Source organism: Octopus sinensis, linkage group LG28 (assembly GCF_006345805.1).
Source record: "Octopus sinensis linkage group LG28, ASM634580v1, whole genome shotgun sequence".
In the NCBI taxonomy this organism is placed as follows: domain Eukaryota; kingdom Metazoa; phylum Mollusca; class Cephalopoda; order Octopoda; family Octopodidae; genus Octopus; species Octopus sinensis.
Window position 1 is genome coordinate 6,143,377 of NC_043024.1, and position 25,354 is coordinate 6,168,730.

A 25,354-nucleotide genomic window follows, 5' to 3' on the forward strand; every position below is an offset into this window, starting at 1 on the left:
ATATATATACATAGAGATAGGGAGGAGAAGGCGGAAGTCGGAGAGGAGAAAACTTGAAAACAAACATACATGTATTATATTTTTTTCTTTCATAATGGTAGGAATTTCCGTTTGTAGAACACAAATTCGCAAATTTCCCAAAATAAAAAAAGTTATGAGGGGTTATATGGGGTGCTAAGCCAGATTTCCGCCGCTGTGTGCGTGTGTGTGCGTGCGTGGGTGTGTGTGCATGTGTGTGTGTGTGTGCGTGCGTGTGTGTGTGTGCATGTGTGTGTGTGTGCGTGTATGTGTGTGTATACACGCTTGAATTTTATATGTACATTTGAGCGCTACTACGTGTTTATATATTATGTATATAAAGAGAGAGAAAGAGAGAGATAGGGAAAGGGAGATAGAGGGGAAGGAGAGAGAGAGGAGGAAAAGAGACAGAGATGGGTAGGGAGGGAGAGAGGGAGAGAGAGAGGAGGGAAAGAGAGAGAGAGATGGGTAGGGAGAGAGGGAGAGAGAGGCGGGAAAGAGAGAGATATATAGGAGAAGGGAGAGAGAGGAGGGAAAGAGAGAGAGATGGGTAGGGAGAGAGAGAGAGAGAGAGAGAGGAGGTGGTGGTAGTGTTAGTGTGTGTGTGTGTATTCCTGGGGTGGAGGAAGAGAAAGGAGAAGATAAAATCCGCTCCATTCAAATGTTATCAAAGTGCGAGAGAGAGAGAGAGAGAGAGAGAACAGCGAATTCAGTCACATAGTAAAACGACTATAAAACCCGACCCGACGACATAAGTCGGGTGAAATAGTCTTTAATAATGCAGCCACCACGATTCCAGCTGATTAAGGAACGACCAAATGCTTATTACACATGACAGCATCACTCTTGGTAACTGATGGAAAATTCTTAGGTATTTATTTTACTATATTCATATAAGATATTTAAAATGTATGAATCACTGTGTCCGTCTCTGCATCTCTCTCCCTCTCATGGAAAAAACAAAACAAAAGTATGTTAAATGATCTTTTACTTGTTTCAGTCATTTCTCCGCGACCACGCTGGGGCATCGCTCTGAAAGCTTTTAGTCAAACAAATCGACCCAGGACTTTAGGAGAAGATACTTGCAGTTGGATGTGTTTATAACCTGGTGTTTGTTTCTATCGGTCAGCTTTTTTGCCGAACTGCTTGTTATGAGGACGTAAGCACACCAACACCGTTTATCAAGTGGTGGTTAGCGACAGACACAAAGACACACACACACACACAACAAGCAAAGTTAGGAAATCTCTGAGATATGAAAGTACTAAATATATATGGAGAAGTAATATTTATCACCACTCTCTCTCTCTCTCTCTCTCTCTCTCTCTCTCTCTCTCTCTATATATATATCTATATATATATATATATATATATATATATATATATACTCTTTAGTCTTTTTACGTGTTTCAGTCATTTGACTGCGGCCATGCTGGTGCACTGCCTTTAGTCAAGCAAATCAACCCCAGGACTTATTCTTTGTAAGCCTAGTACTTATTCTATCGGTCGTTTTTGCCGAACCGCTAAGTTACGGGGACGTAAACACACCAGCATCGGTTGTGAAGCTATGTTGGGGTGGGGGGCAAACACACACATATATATACACGACGGGCTTCTTTCAGTTTCTGTCTACCAAATCCACTCATAAGGCTTTGGTCGACCCGAAGCTATAGTAGAAGACACTTGCCCAAGGTGCCACGCAATGGGACTGAACCCGGGACCATGTGGTTGGTAAGCAAACTACTTACTACACAGCAACTCCACTGCAAAAAATCAACATGTTCTCTTATAGTTGTTTCGATTTTGCCCAAAATAATTAAATTCCAGTAATTAAAACATTGTATTGGGCAAAATCTCGCCAGAGGAGTAGAAAGACATACCGTTAGGTTCCGGAGAAGAGGCACACTCTAAGACAGTGCTTTTCAAACTTTTTGCTGGAGCGGAACCCCAAGGAAACATTCCACTGGCTCGAGGAACCCCTGTGCAATAATTTAATAGTCTTATGCACACATATCTGCACAGGAGACTTAAAAATTACTGCCGATTTTAGCAGTTTTGTAACTTCTTGCGGAACCCCTGCACTGTACTGGCGGAACCCTGGTTGAAAACCACTGGTCTAAGATGTAAGAGCAGTGTGTATTTTAAATGAGAAAGTATATTTTTAAGGGATTTCCCTGTAAGTCTTAGGTGTTGGGGTCTGAAGATACGCCATACAGCTAAACCCTTTCTGGACAAAAAACCCAGGGTAATTCCATAAACCGGCCTTCCCCATTAATATATATATTATATATATATATATATATACACATATATATGTGTGTGTGTGTGTGTGTGTGACAATTAGTTGGTTGTCATAATTAAACTCAGTTTCGCATACCGGAGATGAAGTCTGCTCCGGCATCTCATCAGTTATTTATAGGTAAATTCCTCTATTTTACTTAATATCGAGGTCTCATTCATTCTTTTGTTGTCATATTATTATTATTATTATTATTAATATATATATATATATATGTGTGTGTGTGTGTGTGTGTTTGTGTGTGAGTATATGTTTGTGTGTCTGTGTTTGTCTCCCCAACATCGCTTGACAACCGATGCTGGTGTTTACGTTCCCGTAACTTAGCTGTTCAGCAAAAGTGATCGATAGAATAAATACTAGGCTTACAAAGAATAAGTCCTGGGGTCGATTTGCTCGACTAAATGTGGTGCTCCAGCATGGCCGCAGTCAAATGACTGAAACCAGTAAAAGAGTAAGGCTTAGAAAAAACTGAAGGACCACTGCAACAAGTGTTTAAATCCGAGAGGGGAAGATGTTGAATAAAATCATCAATAACTGATCCTCCTGTATTTTCTTTTACCCAAACCAGGAACTCTGCACTACCCTTTCGTACACAAACATACTTTTTTATTAAAACAGCATAATTATCACAGAACATGTTACTTAGTTTCACATTTCCATTCGTCGGACAGTTTGTGATGAAAACATTCATGTGCTCACACCTATGTGTGTGTGTGTGTGTTCGTACGTACATACATAGGTATTTAGTATGGCATCTACTGCTAAAGCTGAAAGATTGCCCGTATTTATTATTTTGGGTTGTCCAGAAAGTTCGTGCCGATTTATAGTAGCTTACCTTTTGACTTATTTTAGAACATGTTTGAGTCCATAAAATAGGATTTGACTACACCTCCATTTAGAGCACAGTTTAAGCTATCTTTTCGTGGAAGAAGATTTATGTTCCTATAACCTGTGTTAATTCTGTAACCCTTTAAAATGGAAGATAAGAAAGTTCATTTTCGGTACTTGATGGTTTGGGAACCAGACAAAAATTGCTGCAGCTCGGCTGGGATGTGTTACCCCACCCTCCATATTCACCAGATATTGCTCCTTCGGATTTCCACTTATTCAGGTCTCTGCAGAATAGTCTTAAGGGTAAAAATTTAAATTGCTTGGATGAGGTAAAAATTCTTGCTATGAAACCACCTCAATTCAGGGAAGAGGGTATTTTCGAGTTAAAGGAAAGATGGAGATGCATTGTGCAACAAAATGGTTCATACTTGGTTGATTAAAAATGTAATGGCAAGTATTTATTGACCTTTTTCTTTCCTTTAAAAATCGGTACGAACTTTCCGGACAACCCAATATTTTTACCAGTTGAGCGGGTGACAGTGCTTTCAAAGTTTCGACCTGCTCTCCTTCGGACTAAGTCACGCAAAAAAGGGATCGAGTAATTTCTTCCCTGTATAGTGAATTTATTTTTATTATAACTAGACACGCACGCTCAAACAACCCCCATTTATACTTCTGTTTACAAACTAATGAGATGATTGTTCAAAACACGTCAAGTTTATAATTATCGAGACTGATCGTGACAAAAGAACTCTCTCTCTTTCTCTCTCTCTCTCATTGTATATCCTCCTTTCTTTCTTTGTTTCTTTCTTTCTGTCTCCCCCTCTCTCACACACACATATACACAAAAAAGAATTTAAAGACATTCCGGGAGAATAGCGTCTGATTTATCAACTGTAGCGAAATCTGTAATTTCTTTGTTTCTAATATATTCCAAGCAGAATAGATTACGACTCTGCAATAAATAAATAAATAAATGAAAGGTGTGAGTGATTTTCACCTACCACACTAAGTTTTCACACTTTGATTTTCTTTCATCTCCCGTATAATGTATTTTTACAGACTTATGATTTTGAAGATGTTTATAACACATCTGAATAAAAACTTTTTTCGGAAATCACTCAAAATTGAAAAATTACAGAAATTTATCAAAAATTTTGGTGAGGAAGGGGTAGGGTAAGATATCAATTAAAAAAAAAATGTTTTGTTTTCAGGGTCGTAATTTACGATGTTAAAAAACATGCATATCCAAAGAAACTAATTTTTGGTGTTTTGGATAATTTCTGACGCTATTGTATAGGAACGCCTCCCTCCCCCTCCCCCCCTCTCTCTCTCTCTCTCTCTCTCTCTCTCTCTCTCTCTCTCTCTCTCTCTCTATATATATATATATATATATATATATATATATATATAGGCGCAGGAGTGGCTGTGTGGTAAGTAGCTACCACATGGTTCTGGGTTCAGTCCTGGGGTCGATTTGCTCGACTAAAAGGCGGTGCTCCAGCATGGCCACAGTCAAAGGACTGAAACAAGTAAAAGAGTATATATATATTATCGTTTATTTGTTTTAGTCAATAGAATGTGGCCATGCTAGAGCACTGCCTCACAGACTTTTAGCTGAACGAATTGACCCCAGGACTTACTTTATCCCTTCCTTTTGCCGAACTTCTAATTACGGGGACATAATCAAACTAATACCGGTTGTCAGGTGGTGGTGGTGGTTGTGGGACAACAAGCATATATAACGACACACACACACATGATGAGCTTCTTTCAGTTTCCATCACTTTATAGACAGATGTGCATTGCTTGGAGAGCAAAGTGTGTCTGCAGGCTCTCCTGCAGACACACTTTGCTGTTGTAATGGTTTTGATCTCATCCTTTTTTTCAGGATGGTACAGATTGTCAACGTGCTTCCGTCATATTGACATGCTATATCCACCACTACACACACTCCTCTCCCATGTTTATCAATGATTTCCTTCTTCAATTCTATCGTAACCAGCTTTTCCTTCTTCTCATCACTGCCCTTTGCACTCACCTTCTTAGGGGCCATGGCTAGCACAACTAATTATTATAAAACAACCGCAAAAAATGCACAAAATTAAAAAAGGAACACTGGGTAAAACTCAACAGGGATGCTGCCACAATGAGATAAACATGTGAACTGAGCGAGCAGAGGCTGCAGCGAATAGTGGTTGCTTATATGAAACTCACTCATTCTGTGGATTTCTATTCATGCTTCAAGACAAACATTTGCACAAGCCTTGACTCATAGAGCTAATTACTCATACAACGGTGCTTGTGTGTTGTGACGTTCTACTCTGTGTGTGAGTCATTGTGTGTCTGTTTGTCCCTACATCACCACTTGATGACCGGTGTTACATCCCTGTAACTTAGTGGTTTGGGAAGAAAGAGACTGATAGCATAAGTAGTAGGCTTAAAAAATAGGTCTTGGGGTCAATGTGTTTGATTAAACCCTTTCAAGATGGTACTCTAGCATGGCTGCAGTCAATGACTGAAACAAGTAAAAAAAAATCTAAAAAAAAAAAGAATATATATATACATACATACATATATATATATATATATATATATATACATACATATACATTATAGGCGCAGGAGTGGCTGTGTGGTAAGTAGCTTGCTTACCAACCACATGGTTCCGGATTCATTCCCACTGCATGACACCTTGGGCAAGTGTCTTCTTCTATAGCCTTGGGCCTATCAAAGTCTTGTGAGTGGATTTGGTAGACGGAAACTGAAAGAAGCCTGTCGTATATATGTATATATATAATTATTATTTGAGGGAATAAAATCCAAACTTACAAGGAAAAAGAATTCAATTTAGAAATACTAAATCAAATTCCACACAATATAATATATATAAAATATTAGAAAAAACCCACCTTTTATCAATTCAAAATGAATAATTAAATTACACCATCTAGAAAATTACATATAATAGAAAACTTAAAATTAAAATAACAATTAAAAAGTAAAGATTAAGTAAATTACAAGAATAATGTAATGTATATAATAGGTATATAATATGTATATATGTGTATGTGTGTGTATATATGTGTGTGTGTATCTGTGTTTGTCCCCCCAACATCGCTTGACAACCGATGCTAGTGTGTTTACGTCCTCGTAACTTAGCAGTTCAGCAAAAGGGACCGATAGAATAAGTACTAGACTTCCAAAGAATAAGACTGGAACAAGTAAAAGAGTAAAAAACAAGAGTATATACACACACACGCACACACCCATATATATATATATATATATATAGGCACAGGAGTGGCTGTGTCGTAAGGAGTATGCTTCCCAACAACATGGTTCCAGGCTCGGTCCCAATGCATGACACATTGGGCAAGTATCTTCTATAGCCCCTGGGTTGACCAAAACCTTGTGAGTGGATTTGGTTGACAGAAACTGAAAGAAGCCCATCGTATATACCTGTGTGTGTGTGTGTGTGTGTGTTTGTGTCTGTGTTTGTCCTCCAGCCATCACTTGACAACCGATGTTGGCATGTTTACGTCCCCGTAACTTAGTGGTTCGGCAAAAGAGACCGATAGAATAAGTATTAGGCTTACAAAGAATAAGTCTTGGGGGTAATTTGTTTGACTAAAGACGGTGCTCCAGCATGGCCGCAGTCAATAGACTGAAATAAGTAAAAGAGTAAATACGTGAGAAATTTGACTGGCGACTGTTGATGCTGCCCCCTACGGTTGCTAAGAAGCAGAAGGGAGGGAAACATTTCCTTTAAGGAGAAAAAATGTTCAGGGCTTATAATCTTTTTTTTGCTTTTGCCTTTTTGATAGGCTTCTTTCAGTTTCCGTTTACCAAATTCACTCACAAAGCTTTGGTTAGCCCTAGGCTGCAGCAGACTTAGGGCAATGAGCTGGCAGAACCGTTAGCAGGCTGGGCGAAATGCTTAGCAGTATTTTGTCTGCCGCTACGTTCTGAGCTCGAATTCCGTCGAGGTTGACTTTGCCTTTCATCCTTTCAGGGTCAATTAAATAAGTACCAGTTACGCACTGGGGTCAATGTAATCGACTTAATCCGTTTGTCTGTCCTTGTTTGTCCCCTTGTTTGTGAGCATGCCAGGCAAAATGCTTAGCAGTATTTCGTCTGTTTTTATGTTCTGAGTTCAAATTCCACCGAGGTCAACTTTGCTTTTCATCATTTTGGGGTTGATAAATTATGTACCAGTTGCATACTGGAGTTGATCTAATCGACTGCCTCACCCCCATCTCCCAAAATTTCAGGCCTTGTGCCTGAAAAAGAATAATAGAATAGAATAATTTATTTCAAGGCAGCAAGCTGGCGGAATTGTTTGCACGTCGGGCAAAATGCTTAGTGCTATTTCGTCTATCTTGGAATTTTTCAGCATTAAACTGTATATTATTAACCTCAGCCCATCTGTAAATTGAGTCCAACTCCTCCTACAGATGTGCAACATCGCTGGGGTTCTGTATTTTCTGCAAGATTTTCGTATCGTCTGCATAGCTAGTAAGGGTGGCTATCTGGCCATTTGAGGTCATATCTAAGAGGGTCACTATGAAAAGCAGTGGTCCCAAGACAGTGCCCTGTGGAACACCGCTCACTATTTGTGCTTTCATTGAGGTGGTACCATTGGCCACTACTGCCTGACTTCTATCTTTCAGAAAGTCATGTAACCACTCTCCAAGTTTTCCAGCTATGCCGAGATCACAGAGTTTGTGGCATATCATTCCATGATTTAGCACTCAGAACTTTGAATCCAGTGATCCGAGTTCAAATCTTAGTGAGATTTAATACTTTTGCCACAGTGGTGCTCCAGCATGACCGCAGCTACATGGCTGAAACGATTAAACAAATATATATATATATATATACACACACATATACACATGCTCATTACATATATAATTTTATGTGTGTGTATATATATGTATATATATGTATATATACATATATATATATATATACACACATGCACATTAAATATATAATTTTATGTGTATATATATATATATATACACACACACACATGCACATATATATATACATGTTTGTATATGTATAATATGTATATGTAAATATATAATATTTTGGAAAAAAATATTTTAATATTTTAATCATTTCCATATGTACACAAATATATTTGTGTGTGTGTGCACTGACACACACACACACATACTACACACACACATATACTACACACACACACACACACACACACACATACTACATGCACACTTATCACACACTACACACACACATATACTACATACTACACATGCACACATACTACACACTACATACACACATACTACATCATCTATGTGGTTTTCTCTTGTGTGACGAAGAGTTAAGTAAACTGATATGGTGCTTCTCTCCCTCTTTCTCTCTCCCTCTCTCTCTCAATAAACATGCTGACGCCCTACTTTCTACATTTTTCTCCTTCTTCATCAAAAACTTGGATACGTAACAATATTTCTCTCGGTGCCACCAAAATTTCCTCCAGTTTCTTGTAAGTCTAACATTTTCTTCCATTCCTGGTTTCCCATTTTTTATTTTTCATCCATTTTTGGTCTTATTTTCCATTTTTAAAGAAAGATTTTGTCTTTTTAGTGTAAATCTGGTTCCAATTCTGTCCTGATGCCAGCTGAATGATGTCGGTCAGATGTACTGTTAGAATACAAACACACACGGATTCTAAAACTGTCTTTTCTAGTCTGTGTGTGTGTGTGTTTGTGTGCATGTTAGTGTTTGTGTGTGTGTTTCCTTGAAAGTATTGTATGCGTATGTTTGCTTGTGTGTGTTTTTGTGAAAGTAGTGTGTGTGTATGTGTGCTTGTGAAAGTATTGTTTGTATTTGTGTGTGTATTTGTGTGAAAGTATTGTGCGTGTGTATGTGTGCTTGTGTTCTCTGTGTGTGTGTATGTGTGTGGGTTTGTTTGTTTGTGTGTATACATGTGTGTGTTTGAATGTGTCATAGAAACAACGTGTATTCATTCGTACAGGAAGTATAAATGATAAATGTTCTTATTTTGAGTTTATAATAGCTGTGTGTGTCTATGTTTGTGTGTATCTGTCTGTCTGTCTGTCTCCCTGTATATCTGTCTGTGTGTCTGTTTATTTCTCTGGCTGTCTCTCCATAAGTGTGTCTGTCTCTCTGTCTTCATCTCACTATCTGTATATCTTTGTATCACTTTGTCTGTCCCTCTGTCTATCTACCTGTCAGCCTCTCTGTCCATCTGTCTCTGTCTCTCTATCTACACACACACATATACTTGATGATGATGATGATGAATGTTGGAAGGAACAAATTGTTCACCTTGCAATTCTTTAATGTCTAATATTTCCCTGGAAATATTTTCTTCACAACTTATAAATGCAAATTTATTACATAAATTCGTGGTTTATTAACTGAGTACAAATTGAAACAATTGCAGGAATGATTATCAATATGTTAATAAATTAATTATTAACCATTAACTCTCCATTTTCTTTTCTTAATTATCTCTCTCTCTCTCTCTCTCTCTCTCTCTATATATATATATATATATATATATATATATATATATAGCTTACGAAAAAAACAAAAGATGAAGACAGGTGGTGTACAAAACAAACAGATGTATTAGTATAACGCTCAGGAATAGAAAAAGTTTTTTTACTTTTCGAGCCTATGCTCTTCTACAGAAAGGGACACGGAAAAAACAAGGAGAGAAAAAAATGTGTGTAGTGGCTAACGATCTATATATTTATATATATATATATATATATATACTCAAATAATAATATAGGGTAGATAATTATCTGGTCATTACAGCTGTTTCATACATATCATTTTTAATAGAAGAATGAGAACATTACTCATCTGGTATTTCCTTTTACTCCGTACTAGGTGTAACACCTTAATAATAAACTGTACTTTACTTTTACTAACACTACAATTCCATAAAAGTTAGATCTTATTGATTCACTTACCTTCGTACCCTCCCCCAACTTTGAACCAATATCCACAGAATACCCCAAAATTCTGTGTATCTTTGCCCCCTTCCTTTTGTTCTTTAGCCTTAGGTAGTGAATCCTAAACCATAATTGGCTTGTATGCTTTTATTTTGCTTCACCCTTACTTTTGCTTTATTTACTCTTTCTTCCGTTATCCTTAATTTATAGTAGGACCTCTCCTTACTTCCCATTGCACTAAGCCTACTATAATAAAGTATCACCCCACTCCAGCCTAAGGACCAATCTTGCTAATTCCTCTCTCACCCAAACTGCTGACATCAGATACCATACTAGACACTCTTGCAAACTGTATCCTTGACCTCAATGGCCAACTTTGTTGGTCACTGCTCCCATTTCACAGTTGGCCTTGGCAGACTTCAGCCACGTCCCTGCTGTACTCTTGAGATATTCTTTTGTTTGTTAAATTACTCTCCATCTGAACATTATGGTTTTTCAGAATGAAGTAATGTTCTCATCCTTCAATTAAAAATTATACGTAACAAACAGTTGTTACGAGCTGATAATTATCCATCGTCTGTTATTATTCATCTGATTGTTATACACGAAAGAAATTTACAACTTGTCGGACACCCTACACTATACCAACAACATACTATTCAAAGGAACACGTGATTTGGACCAGCACTTTAGGCACTAAATACTTTTAGTGTTGGTTTTCTCTGTGTACACAACCGAAATTTCCTATTTGATACTCACCAAACTTCCTAATGCCAACCACTCCACAGAGTGCCTTTGATGTGTCATCAACAAAGGTGCCTTTTACGTGTCACCAGTGCCTTTTATGTGTCACTGGCACCTTGTATGTGTCACCCATGCCTTTTACATGTCACCAGCATGGGTACCTTTTAAGTGTCACTGGCACAAATGTCTTTTATGTGCAACCAGTGCCTTTTATGTGTCTCTGGCACAAGTGCCTTTTATATGTCACTTCCACAGGTACCTTTTACGTGCCACTGGTATGTATATCTTTTATGTGTCACCGGTACCTTTTACGTATCACCAGTACAGGTGCTTTTTTGCACATCACCGGCACAGGTGCCATGGGCGTGCATGCCTTTTATGTGCCTCTGACACTGGCCAGGCTTACAGTTTCACTTAGCCTGACATGTCTTCTCAAGCCTAACTAATCACAAAAGCCTCAATCACTTATTGTTTCCTTGAGACTCTGCATATGTTTGTGATTTATTGATTGTAAGAAAGTATTCAGTTGTATTGAAACCTCAGCTGTGCTTAGGGTCTTTTAATTGACTTCGTAATACATTAAGCGTGTGTAGAGATTATCTGGAGAATCAATAGCTGACAAACGTCATCTATAAGACTTTATCCTGAAGGAGGAAAGATCTGTATTGAAAGAAGAGTAAAAGAAGGGGATCTAATCCATCCAGGCTTTTTAAATACTTTACTGGAAGGTATCTTTGAAAACCTTATCTGAGATGAAACTAAAAAGGAATATAGATAATAAATTGTTTTTAATGGTGGAACTTGAAGTAGATAAAGCTATATATAATAGCAAGTTGGACATTATGTTTAAAAAGTAACATAACTTGAAAAAAGGTTGTCCTGATTTGTTTTATATCAATTTAAGTTTACAAATTCTTATGATGTAAATTAAATCTTTTGTCTTTCACTTGTTTCAGTCATTGGACGGCAACATTTTGTTTGACAGGTTAATAATTCTGTCAGCTTGAGTTTTAAATAAAAGGGGTATAAAAACAGTGATTCTCAACCATTTGGGTCCCTTTGATTTCTATTTCACTCGGGTGGACTCCTCATACCCATTTGGTGTTTGAGAAAGTCCTATTATATTTCTATACTTAAATATTATAATTAAATATTCAAATAAATTACTCATATTATAATTAAATATTATAATATAATTAAATATTATTAGGAATTGTATAAAAGAAATTGTTAAAATATTTTGTATATTGTAGAATTAGAACTAAACATTTGATACAAAATCTTATGTGGAATCCCTCAAGGGCCCTAAGGACTCCAGTTAAGAACCACTGCATCTAGTCGACCCGTATGCATGCTTTTGTGAGAGCAGTGTTTCTCCAACCATTTTTTGGCTATGGACACCTTTGATTCCTTTTTGCTCTATTGGTCCCCTATAGCCACTCGATGTTAAAAAAAAAGGTCCTATTCATATTTTTATAATTGAATATTATTAGGAACTTTTAAAATAGTTTGTGTACTGCAGACATATAAGCAATTTATTGCACATCAACAAAATCTTATACGGATCTCTAAGGGCTCTATGGACCCCTAATGGCCATATGGACCCCTAGTAGAGAACCATTGGTGCTGAATAAAAATGTCCTTGCTTGGAAAAAGTTGAAGGCCGTCCTGATTTATTTTCAGAACATAATGACAGACGAAATACCACTAAGCATTTTGCCTGGCATGCTAACATTTCTGCCAGCTCACCACCTTTAAGGAAAAGTTATATTGCCAAACATGAGAGACTGGGGTCCATGATTCTACAAGAAATTCTGTCTGAAGTTCGGGGTTTGATGATTTATAACAATGTTCCAGAAGAGGACGAAATGTTTGTACTTGACTAAAAACTATAAGCAAATAAACTTTTGATAACTAAAAACACGGCTTTCTTTTTACAATTTTTCCCTTTTACACAAGGACATGAGACTTGTTTGTCTTTCTTGGACTTTTCCACAAAAATATAAGGCATCTCCCGAAAATAAACCCTAGTTTTTTGGATGCAAAATTAAAATAAGACCAGGTCTTATTTTTGGGGAAGCACGGTATGATAGAAAAAAGGTTTCCTCAGATATTCTTTCAAAACATGAATTGTGATATAAATAAAATGTAATTTCAAAATCAGTCCCAATTCACACTGTTAGGCATTTTACGGGAAAATTAGTTTTGGTTTATGAACATTTCAGGTGATAAATGGCCTTCAGGAATGTATTAAGTTCATAAACAGAAGTTCAACTGTATAAGGGAAAGGATTAAGTTATTTAAGCTATATCAATGACATAGTTCTTATCTTATAAAGTAGTCATCACTGGAATGGACTGAAATGTGAAAGTAACCAAGTGTGACTAAAACTATTTATAAAAGAAAATAATGTTCAATGACCATGAAACTGTTGTAGTTGAAACTGTGACACAGGACTAGGCAAAAGCAGGGATACAATAAAATGAATTAGTTAAAAAGAACAGGCATGGCTGTGTGGTTAGAAGCTTACTTCCCAACCACACCGTTCTGGGTTCAGTCCCACTGCATGGCACCTTGGGTAAGTGTTTTCTGCTATATCTTCAGGCTGACCAAAGCCTTGCGAGTGGATTTGACAGATGGAAACTGAAAGAAGTCCATCATGTGTGTGTGTGTGTCTTTGTGTCTATATTTGCCTTCCCCCATCACTGCTTGACAACTGGTGTTGGTGTGTTTATGTCCCTGCAGTTCAGCAGAGAGACCGATAGAATAAGTATTAGGCTTCAAAAATAAATCCTGGGTTAATTTATTTGACAAAAACCCTTCAAGGTGGTGCTCCAGCATGGTTACAGTCAAATGACTGAAACAAGTAAAAGAATGAAAAAATCATAGAATTCTCATCCTAAAATAGGTACATGTGTGGCAAGAAGCTTGCTTCCCAGCTTCATGGTTTCAGGTTCAGTCCCACTGCATGGCACTTTGGGCAAGTGTCTTCTATTGTAGCCTCAGGACAACCAGTGCCTTGTGAGTAGATTTGGTAGATGGAAACTGAAAGAAGCCTGTTGTCATATACACACACATATATATATATTCAAAATGTGACCGCGTGTGTACTACTGGCGATTTTTCTTTCCTCTGTCTTCCCTTCTCTGGATCTTTCCTTCTCCTATGTTTCCGACAAAGAGCTCCGCTCGAAATGCTAAACCCTCCTTCTTTCCTGAGCGTCCAATAATACTATATTTGTTCCACGTCCTCGCGTTGTTGTGTTTTCTCTTTGTGTTTTCATGTTTGAATTAACTATATATATATATACATATGTATGTATGTATGTATATACATACACATACATATGTATGTGTGTCCTTGTTTGACCTCATTCCCCTGCTGCTTGACAACTGGTGTTGGTGTGTTTATATCCCTGTAACTTAGTGATTCTGCAAAAGACACTGATAAAACAAGTACTAGATTTTGAAAAAAAAGTCCTGGGTCAATTTGTTTGATTAGAACCCTTCAAGGCAGTGCCCCAGCATGGCCAAAGTCTAATGAGTGAAACAAGTTGGTCCCACTCTATCTGTAGTTTTTCAAAACTTCAGAGAGCAGAAAATGTCATTATATATGGCCTTCGTTGATCTGACAAAGGCCTTTGACAACCAGTGTTGGTGTGTTTACATCCCTGACTTAGTGGTTCAGCAAAAGATATCAATAAATTAAGTGCCAGGCTTAAAAAAGTACTGGAGTCGATTCACACAACTAAATTAAACTCCAGCATGGCCACAATCTAATAAGTGAAACAAGTAAAAAGTAAAAGATGAAAAATATATCTTTATGCATCTAGGGAGAGGAGTGGCTGTTTTTGGTCACTTGATTTATTTTTTTGCCTATGTCTATCTGGTAGTCCACTGTGTATCTGTCTGTTGCTGTATTATTGTGTTGTTGATACTAAAGCTGCAACTGTTGTTGTTGTTGCTGCTGTTGCAGCCATTGTGGCCATTTGGTGCTGTTGTTGCTGCTGTGGTCAATAATAATAATAGAGATCTTTTCATGGATATTTTAACCCAATTTTCTCCACAGAAGACTTTCTCTGACCTTATTGCTTTGGATTATAATTATTCGAGTCCGTCTCTGGGACACAAATGTCTTTTTTTTTTTTTACGCACGCACGCACGCACTGTGTCTCTCTTTCCCTCTCTCTTGCTTTTTGTCTTCTTTCACTTTCTCGTTCTTTCTTTCTTTCTTTACACAAATGTCATACACATACTCGCACATACACACACACACACTCTTTCTCTCTTTCTTGCTTTCTGTCTTTCACTTATTCATTCTTTCTTTCTTTCTTTGTTCCATCCAAACACACATACTCACACACATATATAACATATATACTCACAGACACACATGCACTTACATACATATATGCATATACGCATATAAGCACATTCAAGCACACACACACACATGCATACTTACAAACATCCATACATGCATACATACATGTGTGTGTGTGATGAAATCCTTTATACAAGTGCTTCAACTTTTCACATTTATTTTCTCTCTGGACATATCATCATCATCATCAACATCGTCATTGTCATCATCATCAACATCGTTATCATCATCATCATCAACATCGTTATCATTATCATCATCAGCAGCAGCATTTAAAACAGGTTATAGGAACATAAACCTTCTTCCACGAAAAGATAGCTTTGGAGGTGAAGTCAAATCCTATTTTATGGACTCAACCATGTTCTAAAATAAGTCGAAAGGTAAGCTGCTATAAATCAGCACGAACTTTCCAGACAGGAGCACGAAGTAAACATGAGCTGTGCAAGTCCAGAGCTTACTCATTGCCTTCATTCCCAGCAGACGACCAATGCTTGACCTGCAGCAGAACCTTCTGGGCATAAATCAACCACAGCCAGATGCACCATGACCCATCTTCTCCCATGTGAATGTCCTGGTCTTCATCAACAATGACAAACGAACATAGTTTGAATTTGGAAATATCTCTTTTACCCTCTTTTACTCTTTTACTTGTTTCAGTCATTTGACTGTGGCCATGCTGGAGCACTGCATTTAGTTGAACAAATTGACCCCACGACTTATTCTATCAGTCTCTTTTCTGTTGACTGTTGAACTGTTATAGGGACATAAACACACCAGCAAGTGGTTGTGGAGGGCAGACACAAAGACATGCAAACGTATATATATATACACACATATCCACACACACACACACACACACACACACACACACACACACACACACATATAAATATACAAGATAAGAAAATGGAGAAATACATCTAAATCAAATATCAATTACCCCTATCTCAATTTGTATATATAAATATATGCGTCAATAATACTTTAATTGTTCCACGTCCTGCGTTGCTGTGTTTTTTTCTCTTTTTTTCTGTGTTTTCTTGTTTGGATTAACTTTATATATATACTTGGAAGAAGACGTGTGCGTTCAATCATATACTCTTTTACTCTTTCACTTGTTTCAGTCATTTGACTGCGGCCATGCTGGAGCACCGCCTTTAGTCAAGCAAATCGACCCCGGGACTTATTCTTTGTAAGCCCAGTACTTATTCTATCGGTCTCTTTTTGCCGAACCGCTAAGTGACGGGAATATAATAACAACTTAATAAATAAAACATGCATACATACATACATATATGTACATACCTACATCTATATGTATATATACATGCATGTATGGGTACAGGACACAAAAAAAAACGTAGAACACAACGAGAAACGAAAGCATAAAAACAAAACGTGGAATCGGACTTTTTTTAACAACGACAAAACAGAGTACAAGACATACAACACAAGGAACATTCCCCTTCTTCAGCTGCCCCTGTTTCGACTCATTGCGTGTTTCGAAGGTAAGGGCAGAACACGACTACATTGAAACAGTCCTTCCCGCAAAGCGAATTAAATAAATTTTTTTTTTTGTGTATTATACACAAACTTATATATTTTCACACACACACACACACACACACCACACACACACACATATATATTATATAATAGATTATAATGATACAAACTACTGCATTTATCCTCCTTTCTAAACATATATTTCCGCTCAAACATACTCATAGGTACATACATATTATATGTGTTTAGAAAGGGGGATAAATGCTGTCGTTTGTATCATTATAATCCATTATATAAAATCCGTTCTGTCTGTGTGTGTCTTCTAGGATCTTGGGCATCCTCCATCCGATTGCGTTCAAATTTAATATGTAGATAACGACGGTATCAGGGTGTGTATAAGTCTTGAAAAAATTACAAAAATTGAATCCAGATGAGAATGCAATCGATAAAGCCGTTTTTGTCCTGCTTTTCTTCCGTCAACCTGTACATAACTGCACCTTCCATTTTTTGTTGTTTTTGTACTGCTTAAAGGCACGTTTCTTTCCTGCCAAGCTTACTGTTTAAACCATGTTTGTGTTCTCCCAGTCAACAGCCTTATCATTACTGGTACTTTAAACTCTTCGGTTACATATTTGTGGGAATAGAATCGTTTTTCTTTGGAATAGAAAAAGTCTATCTTTATTTCTTCTTTTGCCGGTGTCTCAAATTTAGGTTAAATCAGTGTTTCTCAAAGGGGAGGCCTATGGGACGGTCGGACAAGTTGTTTTGAGAAAATTTGGTTTAAATGTTTGACAACTCAGCACCGTCCATTGGACGGGACGGGGGGGGGGGCGTTTTGCTAGTAATATAATATAATTATAACAATAATACACAAACTTATATATTTTCATATATATATATATATATATATATATATATATATATAGCTAACAAGTGTGGTGAGTAGTGACACCTAGTGTTAGAGCAGACCAGCCTGACTGACATTAACATAACGGTGATGATGGAGGTCAGGCTGTTCCATATTTACATTCAGGGTCACTTAGACTTTACATTTCTGCTGAAAGTGCCTCCACCCTTTCCCTCCACTCTTTTGCTTCCCCTCTCCTTTAACACTCACCATCTTTCTCTCTCCTCTTCTATCACGATATTGAGCACTCCTCCCCCCTCCTTTATGCTTCATCAGTCCCTCTCTCTCTCTTCCAAGTGTGCAGCTGTGTAACAGGAGACCTGACATTTCATCTGGTCTTTAGTCTCCAGTAACACTCAGTCCCCCCCCTCACCACCAGCTTTGGTTATTGCCTCTCCTCCCTCCCTCTCCTCCCCATTACTCCTTTGTCATTTATTATTGACATCAATCACTCACTATCTTTTATATATCACTCTCTCTCTCTTCCCCTTCTCTCTCTCTCCTCTCTCTTTTCTCTCTCCCTTGTCTCCCCTCCCCCCTCTTCTCTATTTAGCTGGTATATGTTAAGAGACTTATTAAATGGATTCACAATCTCCATCATACATGCACACAAACACACACATACACAAAGATTTATGCATCACTTGAAAAGTGTCACATACATACATATATTGACACACACATAAATAGATACCCACAAACACACATACACAGATTACCACAGACACATACATAGACAGCTACCCACGATTACACACAGATTCCCCACAAGTGCTCACTCACACACGAAGAAATTATACATCCCTTGGAGAGTGCCCTTCCTCTCAGACAAATGGCTAGGCATGAATCACCAGATTCTTCCATCTGGCCAATCAAACTCAACTTCATTCTTGTATTTGCTTTGGGACATCCTTGGTATGAACCTAATGTGTTGAAACGAATCTTGTATCTTGAGAGGGTCATTACATCAATAACAAACACACACACTGGTTCTGTGTCACTTCTTTTATTATTATTATTATTATTATTATTATTATTATCATTATTATTATTATTATTATTGAGTGAGAGCAGTGCATACCATCAAAGTGATACTGGGGTAAAATATACGAAGCCCAGTATACCCATCATGACTACCCGCCTGATAAGGGTACACCAGGCACATGCATCACAACCATATCTGTGCGACATGGTGACCTCATATCAAGATAAACAGCGCATGACCTTGCAGGTGGGGCCCAGTTAGAATTTTCTTTAGGTTGAGTAGCCCATCCCGCTCAAAAGGTCCCTTAATAAGGATTGTTTAAAGATGTTCAACAAAACACCCATGTTTTCAAAGGTAAATTATTCAAACCCCAAAGAATTCCTCTCAACACATGGCTACCCTCACTACTTCTGCTCGGGATCAGAGATGCATATATCGCCAGCCACTAAGGGACATGGTCAACTAGTTATGGTTAAACAACTGAGAAGCAAATCTGTGGTATTGAGCAGAATATTTGCTGTAGCCCATCTTTTATACCAAGACAAAACAATGTACATGATAACACTTCCAATCAGTCAAGATCAGAAGCCATGAGAGCCACTGTTTGGTACTGCATCGACTAAAGGCAGTGATCCAGCATGGCCGCAGTCAAAACAAGTAAAAGAATTGTTTAGTCCCTCAATCAATCAGTTAGGTGGGACTGAACCTGAAACCATATGGTTTGGAAGCATCATCCCTACCACACAATTGTGGTTTCAAAATCCTATTTTTTTTTGTATTTCCTTTTATAATTTGTTGTTTCTTTTGTTCCATTTTCAAACTCTATTTTTTATTCTTGTTTCAGATTGTTCCAAAACTTCTCTATGCTACAATGGAAGTACCAAGTTCTTGGATAGATACTTGGAACAATCCAAGAATCTTTCCTTTCATCATACCATTCCTACAGTGCCTGATCTACTACGCCCTCGTCTTGCTAGTCCACGTTGGCATATTTAAACTCAATTCCATATTCACTCCCATCTGGCTGCGACCAATTCTCTCAGATTTCTTCTGCACCATTACGTCATGTACAATTTCGTTTCAACATGGAATACTACGGTTCTATTATGGCAACACCACCTATGTCCTCATGTCAGGATTCATGGCTTTTCTCTTCAGGAATATTTTCAAAGACTCAGCACCTTCGGTTCCAGCAAATGTACTGAAATACATGAAAGAGGTCATTTCTTTCAGTGATTTACTTCTCAGGGTCTTCACACAGATCTTTGCCATTCCAGCCATTGCACTTGTCGTTCACATGATCTGGCTTTTAGAAATCATGCCAGAGCACACACAGCAACTGTCTCAAAGAACTTGTGCCAGTGACCTTAATGTTGCGGTCGCCATGGGGTTTCTCATTGAAGGAGGGTCCATTGCGCTTGAGACTTGGTTAAGCCAAAGTCGAATCACCATTTATGATTCTGTAGATTCGTGTCTAAAGCTTTTTACTGGACCAATAATGGTCGTTTTAGGTATGTACAGTTTGTTTTCTACTTTCTTTCTGTGTTATTATTATTATTATTATTATTATTATTATCATCATTATTAAGGTGGCTAGCTGAATCATTAGTGCACCAGATTAAATGCTTAGTGGTATTTTGCACATCACTATATTCTAAGTGTGAAGGCGCATGGCTCAGTGGTTAGAGTGTCAAGCTTACGATTGTGAGGTTGTGAGTTTGAATCCCAAACCGGGCTATGTGTTGTGTTCTTGAGCAAGACACTTTATTTCACATTGCTCCAGTTCACTCAGCTGTAGAAATGAGTTGTAACATCACTGGTGCCAAGCTGTATCGGCCCCTTTGCCTTTCCCTTGGATAACATCAGTGACAAGGAGAGGGGAGGATGGTATGCATGGGTGACAGCTGGTCTTCCATAAACAACCTTGCCCGGACTTGTGCCTGGGCGGGTAACTTTCTAGGTGCAATCCCATGGTCAGTCATGACCGAAGGGGTCTCAGCATATTCTAAGTTCAAATTTCATCCTTCTGGGGTTGATAAATCAAATACCAGCTGAACACTGGGGGTCAATGTAATCGACTCATCTCCACCCCCAAAATTTCTGCCCTTGTGGCAAAATTTAAAACCATTATCATTATTATTATTATTATTATTATTATTAAGGCAGAATTGTTTGCATGCCAGGCAAAATGCTTAGCGGCACTTCGTCCATCTTTATGTTCTGTGTCCAAATTCCACTGAGGTCGACTTTGCTTTCATCCTTTCAGGATTGATAAATTAAGTACCTGTTGTGTACTGGGGTCAATCTAATTGACCTCCCCTAAATTTCAGGCCTTGTGCCTATAGTAGAAAAGATTATTATTAAGGCGGCAAGCTGGCAGAATCGTCAGCATGTTGGATGAAATGCTTAGCAGTATTTTGCCCGTCACTACATTCTGAGTTCAAATTCCACCAAAGTCGATTTTTGTCTTTCATTTTTTGAGGGTCGATAAATTATGTACCAGTGAAACACTGGGGTCAATATAATTGACTAGTCCCCACCCCACAAATTTAAGGCCTTGTGGTTCCAGTAGAAAAGATTATTATTATTATTATTATTATTATTATTATTATTGAGTGAGAGAGCAGTGCATGCCATCAAAGTGACACTAGGTAAAATATACAAAGCCCAGTATACCCATCATGACTACCTGTCTGATAAGAGTACACTAGGCATATGCATCACAACGATATGTGCACGATATGGTGATCTCATATCAAGATAAATAGCGCATGACCTTGCAGGTGGGGCCCAGTTAGAATTTTCTTCTGGTTGAGTAACCCATCCCGCTCAAAAGGTCCCTTAATAAGGTCGTTTAAGGATGTTGAATGAACCACCCATGTTTCCAAAGGCGAATTATCCAAACCTCCAAGAATTCCTTTCAACACACGGCTATGATGCTCCCCCTATGCACACTCCATGTGCATAGAAGTGGCAGTGTGGTAAGTAGCTTGCTTACCAACCACATGGTTTCGGGTTTAGTCCCACTGCGTGGCACCCTGGGCAAGTGTCTTCTACTATAGCCTCGGGCTGACCAAAGCCTTGTGAGTGGATTTAGTAGACAGAAACTGAAAGAAGCCCATCGTATATATGTGTGTGTGTATATGTTTGTGTGTCTGTATTTGTCCTCCCACCATCGCTTGACAACCGATGCTGGTGTGTTTACGTCCCCGTAACTTAGCGGTTCGGTGAAAGAGAATAATAGAATATGTACTAGACTTACAAAGAATAAGTCCTGGGGTTGATTTGCTCGACTAAAGATGGTGCTCCAGCATGGTCGCAGTCAAATGACTGAAACAAGTAAAAGAGAGTAAAAGTGTAAAAGAATGATTGATGATGATGATGATGACAACACGTGAAAATTGTTGTCATCGTTGTTGTTGTTGTTATTGTCGTGCCATCTCAGGTGAGTTCTGATGAAAGTGAACAATTAGTAAAGGAGATAAAACTGGGATAGTTTCACTAATTGACCCCCTCACCCCAATCAATAGACAAGCAGTTATTAGATAAGCAATCAATAGATAAACAAATTAACAAATGTTTGGGTTCATTGAGCAGATATGATAGCAGGGAGGGTTGATAATTGGTTTGTTTATTGATAAATAATTAACCTGATAAACAACAACAACAATAGCAATGGCAACAATGCCATCAGCTGCAGCAACAACAACAACAACAACAACAACAGTAATAACAAGAAGAGGAAGGAAGAGGAGGAGAAGAAATAAGGAAGGAGAAGAACAAAGAAGATCAACCACAACAGCAGCACCACCACCACTACCCTAACAAGAATAACAAAAACAGCAATGTCAACAACAACAATAACAATTGTCTGTGATTCAGGCAGAAAGCATGAAATCTGTGGTGAAGGGAATATTTGATTGACCCCGATACTTGTTTTTCCTTTTATCAATAAATGGGGTCATTGGTGTTTTATTAATAAATGGGGGTCATTGGTGTATGATACAAAGGTGAAAAACATAGGAAAATAAAACAAAAAAAAAAGAAATCAGCAAACAAGAAATAGAGGGAGATTTTAGATTCTCATCACAGTTGTGTGGTTGGGTGGTTTGTTTCACAACAATAGTTTCCAATCTCAGCACTTCATGGAAGCTATCATCATCATCATCTTTTAATGTCTATTTTTCCATGGTGGCATGGGTTAGATGATTTGACAGATCAATTTGACAGGCAACCCCAGGCTCCAGTTGTCTGTTCTGGCAGAGTTTCTATAGCTGGATGCCCTTCCTAACGCCAACCACTTTACAGAGTGTTCTGCGTGCTTTTATGTGGCACCTGTGTAGGTGTTTTATACGGAGCATCAGCACCAGGGCATTTCATGTGGCACAGGAATGGGTGCTTTCACGTGGCATCGGCACCAGTGCTCCTTACGTGGAATAGGCACAGGTGCCTTTTTATGTGACACTGGCACAGGTGCCTTTTACGTATCACTGGCATAGGTGCCTATGTATGTGGCACTGACACAGGTGCCTTTTTATGTGTCCTTAGCACAGGTGCCTTTTTATGTGACACTGACACAGGTGCCTTTTTATGTGACACTGGCACAGGTGCCTTTTTATGTGACACTGGCACAGGTGCCTTTTTATGTGACACTGGCACAGGTGCCTATTTATGTGACACTGGCACAGGTGCCTATTTATGTGACACTGGCACAGGTGCCTTTTTATGTGACACTGGCACAGGTGCCTATTTATGTGACAGTGACACAGGTGCCTTTTTATGTGTCCCTGGCACAGGTGTTTTTTATGTGACATCAGCATGAGTGCTTTTAAATGTGACACTGGCACAGTGGTTTTCTACATGATACCAAAATTAGGAATTTTTATGCGACACCAAAGGGTTTTTCAATGAAGCCCTTGGGCCAACTTATACCTCGTGAGTGAATTTCAATACATGAAAACTATGAAAATCACTCATACGCACGTGCGTGTGTGTGTGTATTACCATCATCTTCATTGTTTTAATGCCCACGTTTCCATTCTTGCATGGATCATGTGGAGTTCGTTCTGCAGCTGGATGCCTTTCCTGTTGCCAAACCTCAACTGTTGGAAGCATTTTTTCATGCTCACAAGTTGAGCATGAATTGCAGTTGGGCTGAACCTAAAACCTTGTGGTTGGTAAGCAAACTTCTCCACATTATTTGAAACCATTAGATTGCAAGAATTGCATCGTCTTTAGGAATAAAAATTGGTCAACATAGTTGTTGTTTTTGAAGCCGAGAGAGTTTGAAACGGCCAAGTAACAGATAATGGAGAGTATTGTAGTTCACTTGAAGCATTGTGTATTGTTTGTAAAGAATAAAATGTTTTGAATGACACAACAATGCCCTATAATACAAACATTGGACTATAAGAACCGTTGTTATTTAATCATCAATAGTCTGATATGATATTTCGGAATAAAATTCCTTCTTCAGATATCCCTAGGAATTGATGGAGTCGTTGTTTTTTCAAGAAATTTCTCCTCAATTCTCACTCGATTGTAATTTAGGTTGCTGATAAAATATCTGGATAATTTTTGGTGTTTAATAATGAATATTATTTTCTTTGTTAGATTCCAAGTTAATTTTTTTTCCAATACTAATTTGAGAATTTTCAAATTTCAAAAAAACGCAATGTCTAAATTAGGGCAGAATGAGTAAGGATTAACTTCAATAATCTTTTTTCTTTAACTGCATGATGGGTAAATATATCAGGAAGCGAATCACTCCAGCAGAGAGTAAAGAAGTCATGGAGAATATTTTATGCTGAGATTTTAGATTTAGTTGAGTTTCATTTATTTCAAATCATTCGCCATTTTTTCATGAGTCTCTTTCATTTGACCTAGATATTTTCTCTTTCTCTCTTTTACTGGTTTCAGTCATTTGACTGCGACCATGCTGGAGCACCGCCTTTAGTTGAGCAAATTGACCCCAGAACTTATTCTTTGGAAGGCTAGTACTTATTCCATTGGTCTCTTTTGCCGAACCGCTAAGTTAAGGGGACATAAACACACCAGCATCGGTTGTCAAGCGATGTTGGAGGGACAAACACAGACATACAAACACACACACACACACACATATATATATATATATATACATATATACAACAGGCTTTTTTCTGTTTCCGTCTACCAAATCCACTCACAAGGCTTTGGTCACCCCGAGGCTATAGTAGAAGACACTTGCCCAAGATGGCACACAGTGGGACTGTACCCGGAACCATGTGGTTGTTAAGCAAGCTACTTACCACACAGCCACTCCTGCGCCTATATTAAAATTCTTTTTGCATTTCTCATCTTTCTGATTAAAGGATGGATACTGTTCTATATGAGTCTATTTTCTAATGTAATTCTGGAGAATTGAAGAGGCAAATTTACCTGAAGTATCTTAAGTATTATACACCACAAATGCTATTGCAACAGGAGAAGCCTTTCCAAAACCCTCTCTACTTGCCTTTTAATTCATTTATAATGGATCACAGACTCCTTTTATTGCTCTCATTAACGAACTATCAACCTTATTATTAACTTCTTATCTTCTCTTGTTGTTGCAGGTATTCACCATACTGGAATGTATATGAACCCAACACTAGCATCGGTGATGAAGTTTGGATGTAAAGGCACCACCCCTTGGCAGCATGTGTTGGTCTATTGGTTGGCACCGATATTGGGCT

General features: G+C 38.1%; 1 protein-coding gene across 4 annotated transcripts in view; it reads left to right on the top strand.

Annotated features, from left to right (window-relative positions):
• Window positions 1–595: 595 nt before the first annotated feature.
• LOC115225703 (aquaporin-11) overlaps window positions 596–25,354 on the top strand; it is a 40,845-nt gene continuing 16,086 nt past the window's right edge. For 3 of the 4 annotated variants that reach the window (XR_005004155.1, XR_005004154.1, XM_029796627.2), the window contains exons 1-3: window positions 596–889; window positions 19,483–20,149; window positions 25,235–25,354. The exon at window positions 25,235–25,354 is cut by the window's right edge. Coding sequence is in view for 2 of the 4 variants with exons in the window: in XM_029796627.2 (XP_029652487.1) it covers window positions 19,510–20,149; window positions 25,235–25,354 (760 nt within the window). In the remaining 2 variants the exon portion in view is untranslated. Of the gene's footprint in view, window positions 890–8,549; window positions 8,670–19,482; window positions 20,150–25,234 lie in introns of those variants that run through there. The other variant, XM_036514586.1, reaches the window with a different exon arrangement.